At 44.4% G+C, this 22,592-nt stretch overlaps 1 protein-coding gene across 2 annotated transcripts in view; it reads left to right on the plus strand.

Moving 5' to 3' along the window:
* Positions 1-21,159, plus strand: part of POLD3 (DNA polymerase delta 3, accessory subunit) — a 63,823-nt gene extending 42,664 nt beyond the window's left edge. For both annotated transcript variants that reach the window (XM_033949621.1, XM_033949622.1), the window contains exons 10-12: positions 12,887-12,972; positions 13,388-13,466; positions 19,412-21,159. In XM_033949621.1, coding sequence (XP_033805512.1) covers positions 12,887-12,972; positions 13,388-13,466; positions 19,412-19,602 — 356 coding nt within the window. In that variant the 3' untranslated portion in view covers positions 19,603-21,159. The remainder of the gene's footprint in view (positions 1-12,886; positions 12,973-13,387; positions 13,467-19,411) is intronic.
* The last annotated feature ends 1,433 nt before the right edge of the window (positions 21,160-22,592 follow it).

A 22,592-nucleotide genomic window follows, 5' to 3' on the forward strand; every position in this document is an offset into this window, starting at 1 on the left:
TTCCGGTCCCGGTCCGGTCTGAGCCACCGGTACCGACAGTGGAGCAGCCCCTTCTTTCGGCATCCACTTTGTCGGTACCGCTACATTCTGCTTCCTCGGTCTCCATGCCAGTCCTCGCACCGGAACCGAGAGCTCAACACCAGGCTGTTCAGACTTCGGCACCGATGCAGCCCTTAATGTCTCCCGGTACCGTGTCTATGAGGTCAGGTAAGTCGGGACGCAAATCCCGACACCTGGAACCCTCCACACCGGAATCTCGAGACCGCAGTTTTCAGGTTCGGGATCCTGATCTGTGGGGTGACTCAGAGGACCCTCTTCTCTCTGAAGGGGAATGTTCATCTGGTGATGAGGATCCTTCTGCTTTAGACCCATCCTCTAGACCAGATGTAACCTCTTTCTCATCTTTTTTAAAAGAGATGTGTGACTCTCTCTCTATTCCCTTGGAGGCTGAGTCAAAGAAATCCAAAGCTTTTCTTGATGCACTGGATTTTGACCAACCTCCAAGGGAATATCTCAAATTACCTCTCCATGACATCTTGAGAGAGACGTTTTACAAGAATTTAGAGACACCTTTGACCATACCTGGAGCCCCCCGCAAGTTAGACTCCTTATATAAAGTCATCCCGATTCCTGGGTTTGACAAACCACAGCTCCCACATGAGTCTCTATTAGTGGAATCCACTCTAAAGAAATCCACGGGAGCTAGTGTATACGCCTCAGTCCCTCCTGGCAGAGAAGGTAAAGCCATGGACAAATTTGGCAAGAGGTTGTACCAGAATGCGATGTTAGCCAACAGGTCAGGGAATTACGCTTTCCACTTCTCATTCTATCTCAAGCATCTCATACAAAATCTGACTGCTTTTGAGAAGTACCTCCCTGACCGTAAAAAATCTGCCTTTCGCCAAACTTCTTCATCGCTCTTACAACTTCGAAAGTTCATGGTCAGATCGATCTATGACACCTTTGAGCTGACTTCTCGGGCCACAGCTATGTCGGTGGCCATGCGCCGACTGGCATGGCTCAGAATGTCAGAACTTGATATCAATCATCAGGATCGACTGGCTAATGCACCTTGCCTGGGGGATGAGCTGTTTGGAGAATCCATGGACTCCACTACTCAAAAGCTTTCTGCTCATGAAACTAGGTGGGATACTCTCCTCAAAACAAAAAAGAAGACCCCACCTACCAGGCCTTTTCGTCAGCAATCGGCCTACCAGCGTCGATTTGTGGCTCGTCCTTTGCCACCGGCAGCTCAACAACCCAGGCGTCAGAGGCAACAACAAAGGCAAAACACTAGACCTGCACAGCAGCAACGACAGGTGAAGCCTCCTCCTCCACAAAAACCTTCACAACCCTTTTGACTTGGTTCTCCAGGACATAGCCAGTATCCCTCCATCTGCCCATCTTCCGCTGCCTATAGGAGGACGCCTTACTCATTTCATAAGCCATTGGGAAATCATCACCTCGGACCAGTGGGTCCTCAACATCATCCACCACGGCTACTCTCTCAACTTTCAGACTCTTCCTACCCAAGGTCTACCAAAAGAGTCTGCTTTGAACACTCCTCAGTCTACCCTCCTTCTTCAAGAGGTTCAATCCCTCCTCCTTCTGAACGCCATAGAGGAAGTTCCTCTAGATCAAAAGGGGCAAGGATTCTACTCCCGTTATTTTCTAGTTCCCAAAAAGACAGGAGATCTCAGACCCATCCTAGATCTTCGCGATCTAAACAAATGCTTGGTCAAAGAGAAATTCAGAATGCTTTCTCTGGCCACTCTTTACCCTCTTCTCAATCAAGGCGACTGGCTATGTTCCCTCGATCTCAAAGAAGCATACACTCATATACCGGTCAATCTGGCCTCCAGACAGTACCTACGCTTCATGATCAATCGTTGTCATTACCAATACAAGGTGCTGCCCTTCGGTCTTGCCTCCTCTCCAAGAGTGTTCACCAAATGTCTGATTGTGGTGGCTGCCTTTCTACGCTCTCACCACCTTCAGGTCTTTCCTTACCTGGACGACTGGTTAATCAAGGCCAATTCATCTCAGACTGTTCTCCTGGCCACCAACCAAACCATCCTGTTTCTTCAACTTCTGGGGTTCGAGATCAATCTACCCAAATCTCATCTCATCCCCACTCAGAGACTTCAATTCATCGGAGCTGTCTTGGACACAGTCCTCATGAGAGCGTTCCTGCCATCCAACCGTCTTCAAACGCTTCAATCTCTATGTCAGCAGGTGCTTCCACAACATTCCATCTCTGCCAAGCAAATGATGATACTCTTGGGTCACATGGCCTCCACAGTTCATGTCACACCCCTCGCACGTCTTCACCTGCGCACTCCTCAATGGACCCTAGCTACCCAGTGGTCCCAAGCGACGGATCCTTGCTCACGACACATATCTGTGACATCATCTCTTCGTCAGTCTCTACAATGGTGGTTGATATCCTCAAATCTCTCCAGAGGTCTTCTATTTCATCTACCTCCTCATCAACTTGTCATCACCACCGACGCCTCCCCTTATGCCTGGGGAGCTCATTTGAACGAATTCCAAACTCAAGGACTTTGGACAGCCCAGGAAATGAAACATCACATCAATTTCCTGGAACTCAGAGCGATGTTTTATGCCCTCAAGGCCTTCCAACATCTTCTCTTTCCTCAGGTCCTCCTGCTGTGCACAGACAATCAAGTTGTGATGTACTACATCAACAAGCAGGGTGGGACAGGCTCTCGCCTCTTGTGCCAGGAAGCCCAGAAGATCTGGACTTGGGCCATAAATCACCATCTATTCCTGAAAGCTATCTACATTCAGGGAGAAAAGAATTCCTTAGCGGACAAGCTCAGTAGAATTCTCCAGCCTCACGAGTGGGCACTCGATCCTTTCACTCTACAGTCCATCTTCGCTCAGTGGGGCACTCCTCAGATAGACCTTTTTGCAGCTCCTCACAATCACCAGCTGCCCCTTTTTTGCTCCAGACTTTACTCTCCTCACCGTCTGGCAGCGGATGCATTTCTCCTCGACTGGTCCAATCTGTTCCTGTACGCTTTCCCTCCTCTGCCTCTCATGTTGAGAACCTTGTTCAAGCTCAAGAGGGAACGAGCCACCATGATTCTGATTGCTCCACGGTGGCCCAGGCAACATTGGTTCTCCCTTCTACTTCAACTCAGTTCCAGGGAACCTTTTCTTCTTCCACTGTTTCCTTCTCTGCTTACACAGCATCAAGAGACCCTTCTACATCCCAACCTCCAGTCTCTGCACCTGACAGCTTGGTATCTCTCGGGCTGACTTCTCATGATACTCTTTTGTCTCAGCCCTTTCGTTCCATTCTAGATGCCTCCAGGAAACCAGCCACTCTGCAATGTTACTATCAGAAGTGGACACGATTTTCTTCCTGGTGTCTTCTTCATCATCTTGATCCCACTTCCCTGGCAGTGGAGACATTGTTGGATTATCTGCTTTCTTTGTCTGACTCTGGCCTTAAGTCTACTTCCATCAGAGTCCACCTCAGTGCCATTGCTGCTTTTCATGAGCCGGTTCATGGAAAACTTCTCTCAGCTCATCCCCTGGTGTCCAGGTTCATGCGGGGTCTTTTCAATGTGAAACCACCTCTCCTGTTATCTGGGATCTCAATGTGGTTCTTTCCACCTTAATGAAGCCTCCATTTGAACCTTTGGCTACCACTCCTTTCAAGTTTCTCACTTGGAAAGTACTTTTCCTTATTGCTCTTACCTCTGCCAGGAGGGTCAGTGAGCTACATGCACTAGTTGCAGATCCACCTTTTACGGTCTTTCATCATGACAAGGTGGTTCTGCGTACACATCCAAAGTTTCTCCCTAAGGTTGTCTCTGAATTCCATCTCAACCAATCCATTGTTCTGCCTGTCTTCTTTCCGAAACCTCACTCTCATTCTGGGGAACAGGCTCTGCATACTTTGGATTGTAAGAGGGCTCTAGCTTACTATCTAGAGCGTACGAAACCCCACAGATCAGTTCCCCAACTCTTTCTGTCCTTTGATCCGAATAAATTGGGACGTCCTGTTTCTAAACGTACGTTGTCTAATTGGCTGGCAGCGTGCATTTCATTCTGTTATGCTCAGACCGGACTGACACTGGAAGGTTCTGTCACGGCCCATAGAGTCCGAGCGATGGCAGCATCTGTAGCTTTCCTCCGTTCCACTCCTATTGAGGAAATCTGCAAGGCTGCTACTTGGTCCTCAGTTCATACTTTTACATCTCATTATTGTCTGGATGCATTCTCCAGACGGGATGGACACTTCGGCCAATCTGTTTTGCAAAATTTGTTTTCCTAATGGCCAACCTTCCCTCCATCCCTCTTTTTGTTAGCTTGGAGGTCACCCATCAGTCAAGAATATGCTGCCTGCTTGTCCTGGGATAAAGCACAGTTACTTACCGTAACAGGTGTTATCCAGGGACAGCAGGCAGATATTCTTGCGTCCCACCCACCTCCCCGGGTTGGCTTCTTAGCTGGCTTATCCTAACTGGGGACCGCGCGCCTCTGTCGGGCGGGAAGGCACTCGCGCGTGCGCGGTGCGGCCTACTAGAACTTTCCAAGTTCTTAGAGTGCAATCACTCTAAAATTGTCCGTACCGGGGCTCCGTCGGTGCCGTCACCCATCAGTCAAGAATATCTGCCTGCTGTCCCTGGATAACACCTGTTACGGTAAGTAACTGTGCTTTATACCTCACACTATGCCGAAGGTCAATGTGGTTTACAAAATATAATAGAAAAAAAAAAGAATGCTTTCGGATGAAAGGACAAAGGTCCGACTAATCACTCTGAAGCATTCATAGAAAAATTTTTTTAGGAACAAACCCCGTGTACTTTCCCATCTGCAACCCTTGATCTAAGACCTCTATGACGAAAGTAGAACGTTGAATGTAAGCTGAAAGAAATGGTCCTTTTAACAATGATTTAAATTTGGAAAATGAAAGTTCATTGAGGTTGTTCCATAATGAAAATAAAAACTATGCTGAGGCGGGAGTTCTTAAGGGCCATCTTGTTCCTGAGAGCCTTAAGTCTTATTCTGCTAGAGGTGTGGCAATGTCTTGAGCTGAAGTGCATAGTTTCAGCTATAGAGATCTGTAAGGCGGCTACATGGGCTTCTCTGCATTCTGTCACTGGCTAGATGTATGAGCCAAAGAGGATGCCGATGCTAAGGCTTTGGGTTTGGAGTCTCACCCAGTGTATGGAGTGCTTTGATACATGCCACACATCTGGACTGGACTGGTGAATAAGAGAGAAGAAATTTGGTCTTACCTGCTAGTTTTCTTTGAGTCCTACCAGTCTATTGCAGAATCCCGCCTTATTTATTTTCAAGAGTAGGTGTTCAAATTTTAACTCACAGTAATAGTTGAATATGGATTGATGCCCTAGGGGAAAGTTTTTAGTTTTGATACAGGAATACCAGAGCCAAGCAAGCTGCATGGTGCTTCTCATAGGGCAGAATTCACAGCCTTTTTGTTCTTTGTCTCCATCTGCTGGTACAAAGGCACAACTGGTCTGGTAGGACTCAAGGAAAGAAAATTAAAAGGTAATATTAAATTTCTACTTTTTTCTAAATATGTATTTGTTCTTAAATAAAAACCTGAAAGAAGAAATAAACATTGATGAACTTTCAGGCATCAGATTTATTTTGTCAATGCAGTGGCGGTCAATTGGCCAGGGACAATGCATCAAAACTCCTTCTGGAATTTTGTAATCATGGGCTATAAATCAGCCATTAGATGTCACCATTGTGTAATGATTGACTGTCTTCTCCACAGCATCACCATCTCTATCTAGCTCAGTGAATGGAACAACTGACCTAGGAATAGAACCCACATCCTTGGAAAAACAAGACGAGGGTCATTAAAAGTTCAAATGGGCCTTGAGAGAATATAAGGAACAGTGAGAATACAAAATAAGATGGACCATCATCTCACAACACCTAAAAACATATCTGTTCCTGAAATATTTAGGCAACTAACCTGTACAATTGTACTCTAATCTAATCTAAACCTTAAGTTTATATACCGCATCATCTCCATGAGAATGATGCGGTATATCATCATCTCCATGAGCTCGACATGGTTTACAAGAACTTAAAATAGTGGGTAGAGAAGAAGAAAAAGGATTACATGAACTTATGTGTAGAAGGGGGGAGAGAAAGGGGGGAAGGATAGAGCTACAATTTGCTGAAAAGCCAGGTTTATCCCAGGACAAGCAGGCAGCTATTCTTGACTGATGGGTGACGGCACCGACGGAGCCCCGGTACGGACAATTTTAGAGTGATTGCACTCTAAGAACTTAGAAAGTTCTGGCAGGCCGCACCGCGCACGCGCGAGTGCCTTCCCGCCCGACAGAGGCGCGCGGTCCCCAGTTTCTTAGTTTCCGCGGAGCTAAGAAGACGCGTCTCTCTCAACGGCTGTTGTGAGAGGATTTTTTGTGAACTTCCCGCTCGCGTAAACTTTTTGAGGAATATTATTTCCTTTCCTTTTTTCTTTATTTTCTTTCTTAAAAAAAAAAAAAAAAAAAAACATTTTGTTTTTTTGCCTGTTTTTCGGCCTTGCCCCGGCGGGGCCTTTAGCCACCATTGAGGCCTCGGCCTTCGATTTGGCTGAAGCCGTTTTTACATTCATGCCCCCCCAACCCGGCTTCAAAAAGTGCCAGCGGTGTGCACGACCAATTTCACTAACTGATCCTCATAATTGGTGTCTCCAGTGTCTTGGTCCCGACCATCGAGCGTCAACCTGCACCCGCTGTGCAACTTTAAAAAAGAGAACTCTTAAAAATCGAGAGATTCAACAAAAATTATTGTTTGGTGCCGAGATGTCTGATTCTACACCGGCACCGACATCGGCACCGGCGCAGTCGGCACCCACATCATCGACACCACGCGATACCGCGGCGGTGTCGACTCCAGGTAAGCCGGCTAAGAAGCCTTCCCCGTTGGAGCGTCCTCCGGTCTCGATGGCAGCGAGTCCAATTCTGCCGACCTCGAGGCGCCCACGGAAGCGCTCCGCTCCAATAGAGGTGAGCCCCTCGACATCGGGGTCCTCATCCTCGGAGCGTAGAGCGGCACCGCAGGTACCATTAAAGAAAAAGACGGTACCGGTGCCTTCCCTTGAGGAGCGTATAGCTGCTGTTCTGAAGGAACAACTTAAAGAACAGCTACAGCACCTCCTACCTCCAGCCCTGGCATCGAATTTACCGGTACCAGTCCGGTCTGAGCCACCGGTACCGATAGTGGACCGTCCTATTTTATCGACGTCCACTCTATCGGTACCGGTACAGTCGGTTTCCTCGGTCTCCATGCCGATTCTGGCGCCGGAGCCGAGAGCTCACCATCAAGCTGTACAAACTTCGGCTCCGGTGCATACTGTAGCATCTCCCGGTACCGAATCGGGCAGGTCGGGGAAGTCTCTTCACAAGTCCCGGCATTTAGAGCCTTCCACTCCAGAGTCTCGAGACCGGAGTTCTCAGGTTCGAGACCCTGACTTATGGGGTGACTCGGAGGATCCTCTTCTTTCGGAGGGAGAATGCTCTTCTGGTGATGAGGACCTGTCTGTTTTAGGAGCCTCCTCTAAACCAGAAGTATCTTCCTTTTCTTCATTTTTGAAGGAAATGTGTGATTCTCTCTCCATTCCTTTGGAGGCTGAGTCAAAGAAATCCAAGGCTTTCCTTGATGCCTTGGACTTTGACCAGCCTCCAAAGGAATACCTTAAACTACCTCTCCATGATATATTGAGAGAGACGTTTTATAAAAATCTGGAATCTCCTTTAACTATTCCTGGAGCTCCTAGAAAGTTGGATTCCTTGTATAAAGTCATTCCTATTCCTGGGTTTGACAAGCCCCAATTAGCTCATGAGTCCCTTTTAGTTGAGTCCACTTTGAAAAAGTCCAAAGGGGCTAGTGTATATGCCTCAGTCCCTCCTGGCAGAGAGGGCAAATCTATGGACAAGTTTGGTAAAAGGCTATACCAAAATGCTATGTTAGCAAATCGATCAGGAAATTATGCATTCCATTTCTCTTTTTATCTTAAGCACTTAATACAAAATATCACTGCTTTTGAGAAATATCTTCCTGATAGGAAAAAGTCTGCTTTTCACCACACTTGTTCATCTCTTTTACAGCTTCGAAAATTCATGGTAAGATCTATCTATGATACTTTCGAGCTGACCTCCAGAGCCACGGCCATCTCAGTGGCCATGCGAAGGCTAGCCTGGCTTCGTGTTTCAGAACTGGACGTTAATCACCAGGATAGGCTAGCCAATACACCTTGCTTAGGGGATGAGCTGTTTGGAGATTCCATGGACTCCACTACCCAGAAATTATCGGCTCATGAGACCAGATGGGACACGCTTCTTAAACCTAAGAAGCCTCCACCAACTAGGCCCTTTCGTCCACAATCAACCTACCAACGTAGATTTGTGGCTCGTCCTCTGCCTCAAACTGCTCAACAACCTAGGCGTCAGAGGCAGCAGCGTCCAGCTGCTAGACAACCTCAGCAACAACAGCAGGTAAAATCTACTCCTGCACAAAAGTCTACTCAACCCTTTTGACTTGGTTCTCCAGAACATAGCCAGTCTTCTCCCTCCTACTCAACTTCCACAGCCTATAGGAGGACGTCTTTCTTATTTCATAAGCCGTTGGGAACTTATCACGTCAGATCAGTGGGTTCTGAACATCATCCACCACGGCTACTCTCTCAACTTTCAAACCCTACCTCCTCCAAGTCAACCAAAAGAGTCTGCTTCGCACACTCAGTCTTTCCTTCTTCTCCAGGAGGTTCAATCCCTTCTCCTTTTGAACGCCATAGAGGAGGTTCCTCTAGATCAAAAGGGACAGGGATTCTACTCCCGTTACTTTTTAGTCCCCAAAAAAACAGGAGATCTCAGACCAATTCTAGATCTCCGCGATCTCAACAAATGTTTGGTCAAAGAAAAGTTCAAAATGCTCTCTCTAGCCACTCTTTATCCTCTTCTAAATCAAGGCGACTGGCTATGTTCTCTCGATCTCAAAGAAGCATACACTCATATACCGGTCAATCTGGCCTCCAGACAATACCTACGCTTCATGATCAATCGTTGTCATTACCAATACAAGGTACTACCCTTCGGTCTTGCCTCCTCTCCGAGAGTATTCACCAAATGTCTGATTGTGGTGGCTGCCTTCCTGCGATCTCACCACCTTCAGGTCTTTCCTTACCTGGACGATTGGTTGATAAAGGCCAATTCATCTCAGACTGTTCTCCTGGCCACCAACCAAACCATCAGGTTTCTTCAACTTCTGGGGTTCGAGATCAATCTACCCAAATCTCATCTCATCCCCACTCAGAGACTTCAATTCATAGGAGCGATCTTGGACACAATCCTCATGAGAGCGTTTCTGCCGTCCAATCGTCTTCAAACGCTTCACTCTCTATGTCAGCAGGTGCTTCCACAGCGTTCCATCACAGCAAAGCAAATGATGATTCTCTTGGGTCACATGGCCTCCACAGTTCATGTCACGCCTCTTGCACGTCTTCACCTGCGCACTCCTCAATGGACACTAGCTACCCAGTGGTCCCAAGCGACGGATCCTTGCTCACGTCACATATCTGTGACATCATCTCTTCGTCAGTCTCTACAATGGTGGTTGGTATCCTCAAATCTGTCCAGAGGTCTTCTGTTCCATCAACCTCCTCATCAACTAGTCATCACCACCGATGCCTCCCCTTATGCATGGGGAGCTCATTTGAACGAGTTCCAAACTCAAGGTCTTTGGACTGCCCAGGAAAAGAAGCGTCACATCAATTTCCTGGAACTCAGAGCGATGTTTTATGCCCTCAAGGCCTTCCAACATCTTCTTTTTCCTCAAGTTGTCCTGTTGTGCACAGACAATCAAGTTGCGATGTACTACATCAACAAACAGGGTGGGACGGGCTCTCGCCTCTTATGCCAGGAAGCCCAAAAGATCTGGACTTGGGCCATAAATCACCATCTATTCCTGAAAGCTATTTACATTCAGGGAGAGGAGAATTCCTTAGCGGACAAGCTCAGCAGAGTTCTCCAACCTCACGAATGGACAATCGATCCGGTAACTCTACAATCCATCTTCGCTCAATGGGGCACCCCTCAGATAGACCTCTTTGCAGCTCCGCACAATCATCAGCTGCCCCTATTCTGCTCCAGACTCTACTCACCTCACCGTCTGGCAGCGGATGCTTTTCTCCTCGATTGGTCCAATCTGTTCCTGTACGCTTTCCCTCCTCTGCCTCTCATGTTGAGAACCTTATTCAAGCTCAAGAGGGATCAAGCAACCATGATTCTGATTGCTCCGAGGTGGCCCAGGCAACATTGGTTCTCCCTTCTACTTCAACTCAGTTCCAGGGAACCTTTTCTTCTGCCTCTGTATCCTTCTCTGCTTACTCAGCATCAGGAAACTCTCCTACACCCCAACCTACAGTCTCTGCACCTGACAGCTTGGTATCTCTCGGGCTGACTTCTCATGATACACTCTTGTCTCAGCCTGTTCGTTCAATTCTGGATGCCTCCAGGAAACCGGCCACTCTTCAATGTTACCATCAGAAGTGGACACGGTTTTCTTCATGGTGTTTTCTCCATCATTATGATCCCACTTCCCTTGCAGTGGAGACATTGTTGGATTATCTCCTTTCTTTGTCAGACTCTGGCCTCAAGTCCACTTCAATCAGAGTCCATCTTAGTGCTATAGCAGCTTTTCATGAGCCAATCCATGGAAAACTCCTCTCAGCTCATCCCTTAGTGTCCAGGTTCATGCGGGGTCTTTTTAATGTGAAACCACCTCTTAAAGCCCCTCCTGTTATCTGGGATCTTAATGTAGTTCTTTCCGCTTTAATGAAGCCTCCATTTGAACCCTTGGCTACTGCTTCTTTCAAGTTTCTCACTTGGAAGGTGCTTTTTCTTATTGCTCTTACCTCTGCCAGGAGGGTCAGTGAGCTCCATGCACTAGTGTCAGATCCACCTTTTACAGTCTTTCATCATGACAAGGTGGTTCTGCGTACTCATCCAAAGTTTCTCCCGAAGGTTGTTTCTGAATTCCATCTCAACCAATCCATTGTTCTGCCTGTCTTTTTTCCAAAACCTCATTCTCATTCTGGTGAACAGGCTTTACATACTTTGGACTGTAAGAGGGCTCTGGCTTACTATTTAGACCGTACTAAGCCTCACAGATCATTCCCTCAACTCTTTCTGTCCTTTGATCCAAATAAATTGGGACGTCCTGTTTCTAAACGTACGTTGTCTAATTGGCTGGCAGCGTGCATTTCATTCTGTTATGCTCAGACCGGACTGACACTGGAAGGTTCTGTCACAGCCCATAAAGTCCGAGCTATGGCAGCATCTGTAGCTTTCCTCCGATCCACGCCTATGGAGGAAATCTGCAAAGCTGCCACTTGGTCCTCAGTTCATACTTTTACATCTCATTATTGTCTGGACACATTTTCCAGACGGGATGGACACTTCGGCCAATCTGTTTTGCAAAATTTGTTTTCCTAATGGCCAACCTTCCCTCCATCCCTCTTTTATTAGCTTGGAGGTCACCCATCAGTCAAGAATAGCTGCCTGCTTGTCCTGGGATAAAGCACAGTTACTTACCGTAACAGGTGTTATCCAGGGACAGCAGGCAGATATTCTTGCGTCCCTCCCTCCTCCCCGGGTTGGCTTCTTAGCTGGCTTATCATAACTGGGGACCGCGCGCCTCTGTCGGGCGGGAAGGCACTCGCGCGTGCGCGGTGCGGCCTGCCAGAACTTTCTAAGTTCTTAGAGTGCAATCACTCTAAAATTGTCCGTACCGGGGCTCCGTCGGTGCCGTCACCCATCAGTCAAGAATATCTGCCTGCTGTCCCTGGATAACACCTGTTACGGTAAGTAACTGTGCTTTTCAGTTGTTTGCGGAATAACTGAAGGGAGCTCAGGTTCCGCAGCGGGGTGGTGAGGTCGTTCCAAAGACCTGTGATTTTGAAGAGAAGAGATTTTCCCAGTTTGCCTGAATAGTGGATGCCGCGTGGAGAGGGGAAGGCTAGTTTAAGCCTTTGGGCAGTTCTGGAGGAGTCGGGACTGGAGGAGTTGAATAACTGATCTCTACTGCTGTTAATAACTAGCTTCTAACTTTGTTAATTCTGCTTAATTTGTAACATCTTTTAACCATTGTAAACCGCATAGAACTTCATGGTCCTGCGGTATATAAACAGTTATTATTATTATAGTTAAACTCAACACATTAAACTCTGGCTTCCCTGGTTCTCAGCCTAGTGATTTTAACTATTAGGATACTCTTCCACTCCATTTTAGTAGAGTTAGGCTTGTTTTATGAGCCTCCTGGAGAGCCGAGGTATGCAAAGCACACTGGAGGGTAGAAGTAGCAATACACAAGGCCATTGTATCTCAATTTAAATTCTTGTTGATTTGATCTGGGTCATTTCTCTGGGATAATATATGAGAAGGGGTCTAAAAGCAGGAGACGGGCAGTTGACCCCTTGAGTTTCCTTACAACCTTATTTTCAAATGTTTATAATTCTCTATGTAGGCTGTGGATATTTCTTTTTTTTACACCTTCCATGCTGTGTGTCACAGGCAAATAACCAAGGACCAGTGTATGATCTGTAGCTATTTTTCTAAACTTGTCTAATGCAACTCTTGGGACATAATGATGAGCCAGCGATAACCTACTTGAACTTGTAACTATGGCCTAACTGTACTGATTTACCTGTACTAGCAACTCTATTGAATGTCCCTGTCAAAACTGTCCATTGTAACTTCCTGGATAACTGACCCAACCTCTTGTAATGTATTCCGACCTTGAACTGAATAGGTAAAGGCAGAATAGATTACCTGATTAATATAACAACATTTTATTTTTCTTACAGGAGCATCTGTTGTCCAAAACATTAAGGCACCATCTCCTAACACTGAAGTTGTTCAAAAGACTGAGCCACAACCACAGCCGTCAATGGTAAGAATGCATGAGAGAGTTCCAGATACCTGGCGCTGCGGAGACTCTTCTGTAAACTCTGGATAGTATGCTTTATTACATTGTCAACACAATAGAACATTTTAATAGATAGCATAGGATGTCAGCAAAGATTGTACATATATATAAGACAGAGTAACAAAATAAGGGGACTAATTTAAAGAAAGTTGCACAGGAGGCCTTAGAGCTGCTTGATTATCATCTTAGCTGGGATAGGAGTGGAGAAACAGGTCCTGCTATAGTATATGCAGCCAGTGTCACCACTTGTATGTGTATAACTAGCCAAGTTAGTTACTGGGTGACGAGCCAAGCTTCATTTCTTATGGATTATACTAGATAAGATTTCTGAGGCTGAGCCCTAGTGTAACTGCATATCTCTTGTGTGAACATGCCGTAGCTGCAAAGGAGAGAAAAAAAGAGAAGACGTAAGCGGATGCTGAAGACCAAGACCTTTGTGGATGAAGAAGGCTCTATAGGTAAGGAAGTGGCCCTATACTTGTAACTGCACCTGCTTCTCTTCTGACTGCAACGTTTATGACTTGTGTAAAGTGAACCTCGGATTCTCCTCGCTCCTCTGTCCCAGATTGTTATCAAGTACTGATACAATAAAGGTTCTTCCTCTTCCTCCTGTAGAAGCTGAAATACAAATGTGGAATCAGAACTGATAAGAGGATATCTGTGTAATCGCAGGCCCATAAATAGTTTGTACTTGTAGACCTTAAAGCCCATTATAAAAATCACAAATGCATGATCCAAAAGGAAATAAAACAAAAATAATAACCTAACCAACACAGATACAACCACTTAAGTTGCAGGCCCAGTTTTTAAGGGAAACTTTTGTAGGGTTTCACTTTAAAAATCCACAGATGGCTGGTGCTACCTGGATTTCTTACCCTGCATTCTCACTTTTATATTGTCTATATGGATTTAAAGTAGTTCTGAATTTCTATAATGATGAGCTTGCTGAGAGTGAGAAATTATACAGGGTAAAGAAAATGAAATCCAGCCCACTTTGCATCACATCTTTTCCCGTCAGAGAGAGAGGGAGTTTTCAAGGGGGAAGATGTCTGCAGATAAGCACCTGTGTATCCATAGAACTCCATTTGAAAACATGTCTGCACATTTGAAAGCATGTTGTGATCCTTCTTGTTAACGCCGTTGGTTGATTTATTTTGGTGATAGCCAATTCCAGCGAAGGGTGCTTGGAAAAGGATTTGGATTACCTCCAATCCACTAAATAGAGATCAAATCAGATTGGTTCCCAATAGCTCATTAGAATAGAACCGAGTAATTGAGCATCTATATAATAAAACGCTAGCCGCACATGCGCACTCCAACTTTCATGTTCTGTATTCCCTTTTCCATGTTCTGTAGGTCTGTGGCCAAGCAGGAGTGCGCATGCAAGAGTCCCCAGCTCCTACATACACTCGCAGCACTGGCCGCCATTGCTGGACTCCCTGCTCTTCGGTAACTCAGTTCTCCCGACGTCTTGCCGCCCCTCCCCCTTCCCGTGGTCCCGACTCCAAACCTGCTACATTCGCAGCACTGGCCGCCATTGCTGGACTCCCTGCTCTTCGGTCTCAGTTCTCCCGACGTCTTGCTGCCCCTCCCCCTTCCCGTGGTCCCGATTCCAAACCTGCCTACTCCAGCAGCCTGCAGTACTCTGCACACGCTGCTTCGGGCCCTTCTACTGCCCTGATTTACTCTGGCATGTCTCTGATGACATCATCAGAGACGCGGCAGAGTAAATCATGGCAGTAGAAGGCCCCGAAGCAGCGTGTGCAGAGTGCTGCAGACTGGAGTCGGCAGATTTGTCGGGACTGCGGGAAGGGAAGGGGGGGTGGGCGGCAACGGACTAAAGAAGCTGGCTAGACCGTGAAAAGGGAAGGGGGGGAAGGGAAAACGCTGCTGCTGCACAGGGAAGTGGTGTGGAGGGAGGGAATGCTGCTGTGGCTGCACAGGGAAGTGGGGGGGGGGAGAGAAATGCTGCTGCATAGGAGGCTGGAAGAGAGACAGACAGATAGAAAGAAAGACAGACAGCGGGAGGAAGGGAGACAGAAAGAAAAGAAGAAAGACACAGGGGCAGGGAGAGACAGAAAGACAGACAGACAAAGGGGGCCAGGAGAGAGACAGACAGAAAGAAAGATAGCGGGATGGAGAGAGAGACAGAAATAAAGAAAGACAGACAGACATATATTCTAGCACCCGTTAATGTAACGGGCTTAATGACTAGTTTCTAAATAATAGAATAACTGTAATATATTAGATTAGTGGGATGCACCAAGCCAGTCAGATATCAGGATAATCCCAATGAGTTTGCACAAGAGGGATCTGTGTATGCTAATCCATTTCATTGTGGATATCCTGAAAACCTGGCTGGCTTTTTGTGATCCAATGACTAGGCAGATAACCATTAGAATAGCAGTGTTTTCCTGGAGATTTACCTCCCACCTCATTTTATATTCCCTCATAACTTTTCCTTCAGTCATTGCAGCAGTAGTCCCTGGCCAGTTAGCGCCTCTTAGAACCTTGCAATCTTTAGCTGTCACTAGGTGTCGCCATTGCACAATTATCTGCTGCCTCTCCCAGCATCCTCAGCCTTGACTGACCTGAGAAGGAAATCCAGGTCCTCTGCATAATAGTCCATAGCATTGCCACCAACTCGCAAGACCAGCCCAACAGAGATAGTTCTGTACAGATTTCACTGCTGTAATTTCAAAGTTTGGTGGAAAGGCATGTATATCTTGGGAAAATATGCAGCTTACACTGGGAAAGTTACCAAGACCCCTTTCGTTGCTAGAGTATTAGGGGTCTTGATGGTATTAGGCACCCTTTTATAGGAGTAGGATCTGGGTAGAGTGTTTACTACAGAAGAATGGTCCAAGATTTTCTTAGAGGTTAAGAAATCTCTTTATGAGCTGGTGCAAGAAAATGCCTATAAAGTGGTTACACAATTGTACCACCTGATTTTTACATAGATAATGGACCTTTGTTTCCTATACAGTCCAAAACCTAAAGCCAGTAGGGAGAAAATTCTTAAAACAAATATTATAATAAACATTAGTAATTATTGCAAAAATAAGAGAGACAGGTAAACACATGGTTGGTTCAGAAAGTTCTAGAATGTCTTGTTTTTATTTTGATTTAACTGTATAATTGTAACCTGTGTTGAACTTGGCATTTAAGCTGATTATGCTGATATTAGAAAATCTTACAAGGGCTACCCAACCCACAAGCATCTATAAATTTATAACTGACCAAGGCAAAAAGCTGAAGAAAAAGACCTCAGAAGAGAGTTACAATGTGTTCATCAACTACATTACTCAAAGCTCAGCTCATCATTGGTCAGGAAAAACCGCACTTAAAATGAATTTAAACATTGGAGAGTTGTTGAGTCTGTGTTGAAATTGATGAACTCTTGGATGCAGGATTTCAAACTCAAGCTTAACCCTGATAAGACAAAGTTCTTTGTTATGTCGCCACATAAGATTATTCACGAGCTATCGATTAGTATAAATTGTACCTTGTATATAATTCAACCAACAATTAAAATACTGGGAGTTATTTTGGATCAGCACCTGACCATGATGCTGTGGTGGTAAGAGTCATTACACGTTCTGGAAACTACGTACCATTAAACCTTTTTTTTATTTTTTTATTTATTCATTTTTGAATTCTTACAACAAGTGAATTAAACATAATACAAACAACTTTCATATATCATTTGTATTTACAATCAAATATTCTTGTAAAATAAAATAAATACCCCCTTTTTTATCAATATTCCTAATTCCATATAATATACATTTCCCACCCCATCCCCACCTGTCTACTACCCATGATCATTAGAGTAGTTAGTCAATGGTTCCCATATTTTTTTTAAATTATGAAGATTCCCTTGTTGTAACGCTAACATCTTTTCCATCTTGTAATTTCCCACATTTTTAATTATGATTAAGCAGCACACAATGGTGGCTGTGTAATAGATCTGTATATTGAGTTCAAATATGTTTATTGATTTTCAAATATAGATCTGTATATTGGAAAACACATTAGTGCATCTGGTTCTTGAACTTATTGCACACAAATGAAATCATATAGAGACCTGTGTACAACACATGCAGACTTCATGAAAAGCCAAGTGCCTTCAGATTTAGAAAATCAGCCTATGCACAATAGTTCTGATGGTGAAATACAAGTTAACCTTTTTTTGATTTTTCTGCTTTTAAACTTCTGGTACAATCTTTAATACTGAGTCTTTTGGATTATTGTGTAATATTGTGTATTTAACAATTCCCAAGAAAGACATGGTTTGACTCATACTGATTCAGAATACAGCGGTTAGAATGATCTACGGTCTTAAAAAAATATGATCATGTGACTCCATTCTATTGTGAGTTGCAGTGGCTGCCAATGGAAGCTCGTGTTTTCTTTAAGTTGGGTTGCTTTTGTGATAAGGTTATGTATGGTACCGTTCCATTTTATATGGTTAATAGATTCTCTCTAGCATCATATAAAAATAGAAAATCTCATGCCCTATTTAACATACGAAGATAAGAATTGCCGCCGCTGGGTCAGACCAGTGGTCCATCATGCCCAGCAGTCCGTTCACATGGCGGCCCTCTGGTCAAAGACCAGCACCCTGACCGAGACTAGCCCTACCAGCGCACGTTCTTGTTCAGCAGGAACTTGTCTTTGTCTTGAATCCCTGGAGGGTGTTTTCCCCTATAACAGCCTCCGGAAGAGCATTCCAGCTTTCTACCACTCTCTGGGTGAAGAAGAACTTCCTTACGTTTGTACAGAATCTATCCCCTTTTAACTTTAGAGAGTGCCCTCTCGTTCTCCCTACCTTGGAGAGGGTGAACAACCTGTCCTTATCTACTAAGTCTATTCCCTTCAGTACCTTGAATGTTTTGATCATGTCCCCTCTCAATCTCCTCTGTTCGAGGGAGAAGAGGCCCAGTTTCTCTAATCTTTCGCTGCACGGCAGCTCCTCCAACCCCTTAACCATCTTAGTCGCTCTTCTTTGGACCCTTTCAAGTACTACCGTGTCCTTCTTCATGTACGGCGACTAGTGTTGGACGCAGTACTCCAGGTGAGGATGCACCATGGCCTGGTACAGGGACATGATAACCTTCTATAATCTGTTCGTGATCCCCTTCTTTATCATTCCTAGCATTCTGTTTGTCCTTTTTGCCGCCGCTGCACATTGCGTGGACGGCTTCATCGACTTGTCGATCAGAACTCCCAAGTCTCTTTCCTGGGAGTACAGGGCTGTAAAAGCAAGACATTTCTGGACCATACTTTAGCATTCCAAGCAGCTTCACATGATGGAGAATTTCGATTGTTATTGCTTGGAGCCTGGTCTTATAAACATTTCAGAACTCAACTGAAAACTTTATCTTTTTTTCAAAATACTTGGTTAAATAATTTCTTTCTGTCATTCTTAAATTGTCTTTAGTTTATAATCTTTTGTAAACCGCTTAGAACTTATGGTTATGCGGTTAAGAAGCACGATGTTATGTTATGTTGCCAGTTTAAGTTCCTATAATTCGCCAGTGTTTCTCTTCACCTTTTTGGCTTGGTCACTTATCATTTATAGATGCTTGTAGGCATTTTACAGCAACCTGTGGGTTGGGTAGCACTTGCAAGATTATTTGCTAATAAACATTAAGGTCATACCCTTCCCCTTGTAAATGTTTTTTTTAATAAAATAAAAAGTGTGTGTAAAAAGGGCTAGCATGGTTAATTCCATTATACAGTTTGAAGATATAGAGTAGAGAATGACACGGTGGCTGTTACCCGCAGCTAGCCTCGGGTAACCCGCCGAAACAGTGAGGGGGGGAAAATGCTCACTGTGGGTATGGGGACAAGGCCATCCATTGCCCCGTGGAGCGGTGACTGGCCTTGTCCCCGCTGTTAAGGGAGGGAATGCGCATGATCACCCATCACGCGTGACCCCCTCCATCCCACCTACCGGCCGAATCTATCTATCTCCCTCCCCCTTACCTTCAGGTGCATTTTAAGCTTACAGAGTAACTTGTTCAAGCCACCAGAGCCTGCCTGAAGTGTGGGCGGAAGCTTCTCCTCTGATGCAACCGGAAGCCTATCACTTCCTGGTGATCCTGTTCTTTTATCAGGCTGGTTGTATGTGCCCTTGTTCTTTGCCAGTGGACAGGAGCAGAGGGTGAATAAAGCTCACTTCATGTCCGTCCCTCAGCATCAACACATTTTACACTACATGCATGGGAGATGACATATCCATGGTATTAGCTGCAGCCTTTACTCTTTACTACCTCGGCACAATCCGATAGTAAATTGGTGTTAGAAAGTTGGTGAAGAAGCATTTCTGTTCTCTCTCTATATTAAAACAAATGCTGCTGTGGAGATCTTAACCACCCATACCTTCATTTTCTTCCAGTGACTGAAAAGGTTTATGAAAGTGAGTCCTGTACAGACAGTGGGGAAGAATTTGTAAAATCAAAAGTAGCAGCAGCTCAAAAACCAATGCCCATAGCAACTATGAAGCAAGACGCCAAAGCGACGAAGAAAGGGGCAAGCAGCAGAGGCACCAAGCAAGCCTCCATCATGGGCTTCTTTCAGAAGAAATGAACAGGTGGACTGCTGGTTGGTTGGAGGAAGTAATGGAAGATTACTTGCTAGTGATTTCCGTTCACGGAGGCAAAGTCCCCACGAGCTCTTTGGTGAAAAGTATCTTGTTTACTGTGTAAGCAAGCACTTCGATTCTAGTACCGTCATATATCCAAAAGTGTTCATCTTGTTAGATCTGTTGTGGGTTTGAGTTCTTCATTTTCTGTAAATATTCACTGTTGGGGAAAGTCCATTTTTTAGATGGATTATTAAAACTTCATGTGATGAGATGGGGCCTCTAGTCACATCTAATGAATCTCATTTGGATTAACCAGATGGGCTGCATTTGATCAGAAGAAGGAAAACTTTATGGAGACCTAGGAAAGTGACTCTCCTGGTTCTCACCTACTGCTCTGTCCTTGGTGTTTTGGGGAGGTTGAGTCTTCAGAATTGCTTTGACATTCAGTGAAATGCTAATTTAAAGGAAAACCTTCTTCTTGAAATGTATTTGTGTATGCTCCCTTCAACTTTTCTGTTTTTTAGTCTGTGAAGATGATGGTAGAATGTCAATACAGTGTTAAGGGTGCTGAAATCTTAAATTTGATTTCAGTGCATTAAAACAAATTTAGCACATTAAAATGTGGTGGTATCAATTGTCCTGTAAGTTTTATAATATGAAAATGGAAATATGTACTTAGAGAAAGTGCTTAGACTGATATGGAAACCCTTCAGAACTATGTAAGGAGTTTTGTGGCACTGAAGTGAGTGTCTGTATTAATGATGTCATCTTTCATCACTACTAAACTCTTGCAAAAATCTTCACTGAGGAAAACTTCTAATTTGGCGTGCTTCTGGCTTGATATTGAACCCAAAAAGTAGTTGCTATGTTTGTGACTGATTGGCTCCATTTTTCCTCCACCAGTCTGCGCTTTCTTTTTATCCCACTACATGATTTTAATTGATAAAACTTGACTTGCTTTCTAATTAATTCAATAAAGCACCCAGCAGGAGCCAGGGACCTTCGGCCAAGTCACTTCTCTATGCTGAGGGGTTGAAGAGGTGCTCGGAGATCTTAGCTGTAGGATTTCTTCCATCCCAGTTGCACTGGTTTTAACAACTGACATTCTTTTAAAGCTATTTTGTGAAGATATGCCACTGGAATTTTTTCATCCACTTCAAGGTAATACTTTAATAAACCCAAATTCAATTAATATCACCACATTCAATGTTAATTCAGGAATTTTTCTGTACATGGCCAATGAAAGCCTGTTTACTATGAGTGACCCCTTTGCGGGAGAGGGGTCCCCAGAATTAACTCATTAGCACTTTCACGAAGCAGTAGGGCTTGGGCCTTTGTGAATGTTTCAAGCATTGTCATGTAAAAAAATACACGTACTGTCTAAATAAGCAAAATTCATATATAGAGTCTAAGTTGTGTTCATGTGCTGAAAAGGACAGTCAGGCAGATTTTATCTTCAAATTTACTGTATTTTTCTTCTATTGGAGGAAGTATTTTAAAATAATTAAACATTTTATCTTTATGCAAAATATAAATAAAACATTTGTGGTTGGATGTTATTTTAGTGTTTTCCTTACAAGTACAGTATATAAATGAATTTTTCATATTAATTACAAGCTTAGCTTCACCATTATATTGCAGTCTTCCTTGTATGCAGCATACACCATTGTGTGGATACGAGGCCCTTAACTGCTACAGCTAATCACATTTTACAAGATTTTTACAGCTTTCTCTTCTGATAATCAGGGGGCTGCAAGCATACTCTATGGCCGGGAGAGTTTTACCAGTCAGGTTTTCAGAATGTTCACAATGAATATGTATGAGATAAAAGTGTATGCGCTATCAAAATTATATTAAAATCTTCATACTTCGTTCTGAAGTGCCCCAAAGGAATTTATATAAATGTCTGTCCACCAGATCTTCCAAGATTTACAAATGTCTATGCGGAAAACCCCCTTCCTGGTCCAAGCCATGTTGAGAAGTCTGGAGTAGAGAATTTTTCCCTGTCCTCGTGGGAAATGATTTTCCTGTCCCTGCCCCATTCCTGCAAGCTCCATCCTCATCTGTACAACCCTCAAACACTTAAAAATCATAAGTGTTTGAGGCTTGTGTGGTTAAGGCAGAACTTAGGAAATTGGAAGACTGGGCAGATGAAATTTAATGTGTACAAATGGAAAATGATGCGCATTGGGAAGAATAACCTGAATCACAGTTACCGGATGCTAGGGTCCACCTTAGGGGTTAGTGCCCAAGAAAAGGATCTGAATGTCATTGTAGACAATATGATGAAACCTTCCGCCCAATGTGTGGCGGCGGCCAAAAAAGCAAACAGAATGCTAGAAATTATTTAAAAAGATGGCTAACAAGATTTAAGAATGTTATAATGCCTCATCTGGAGTATTGCGTTCAATTCTGGTCTTATCTCAAGAAAGATATAGTGGCGCTAGAAAAGGTTCAAAGAAGAGTGACTAAGATGGTAAAGGAGATGGAACTCCTCTCATATGAGGAAAGACTAAAATGGTTAGGGCTCTTCAACTTGGAAAAGAGACAGCTGAGGGGAGATATGATTGAAGTCTACAAAATCCTGAGTGGAGTAGAACAGGTACAAGTGGATCGATTTTTCACTCCATCAAAAATTACAAGGACTCGATGAAGTTACAGGGAAATATTTTTAAAACCAATAGGAGGAATTTTTTTTTCACTCAGAGAATAGTTAAGCTCTGGACCACGTTACCAGAGGATGTGGTAAGAGTGGATAGCGTAGCTGGTTTTAAGGAAGGTTTGGACAAGTTCCTGGAGGAAAAGTCCATAGTCTGTTATTGAGAAAGACTGCTTGCCCTGGATCGGTAGCATGGAATGTTGCTACTCCTTGGGTTTTAACCAGGTACTAGTGACCTGGATTGCCCACCTTGAGAACGGGCTACTGGGCTTGATGGACCATTGGTCTGACCCAGTAAGGCTGTTCTTATGTTCTGCACTGCCTTCTATCACC

This window comes from Geotrypetes seraphini, chromosome 6 (genome assembly GCF_902459505.1).
Source record: "Geotrypetes seraphini chromosome 6, aGeoSer1.1, whole genome shotgun sequence".
Classification (NCBI taxonomy): Eukaryota; Metazoa; Chordata; class Amphibia; order Gymnophiona; family Dermophiidae; genus Geotrypetes; species Geotrypetes seraphini.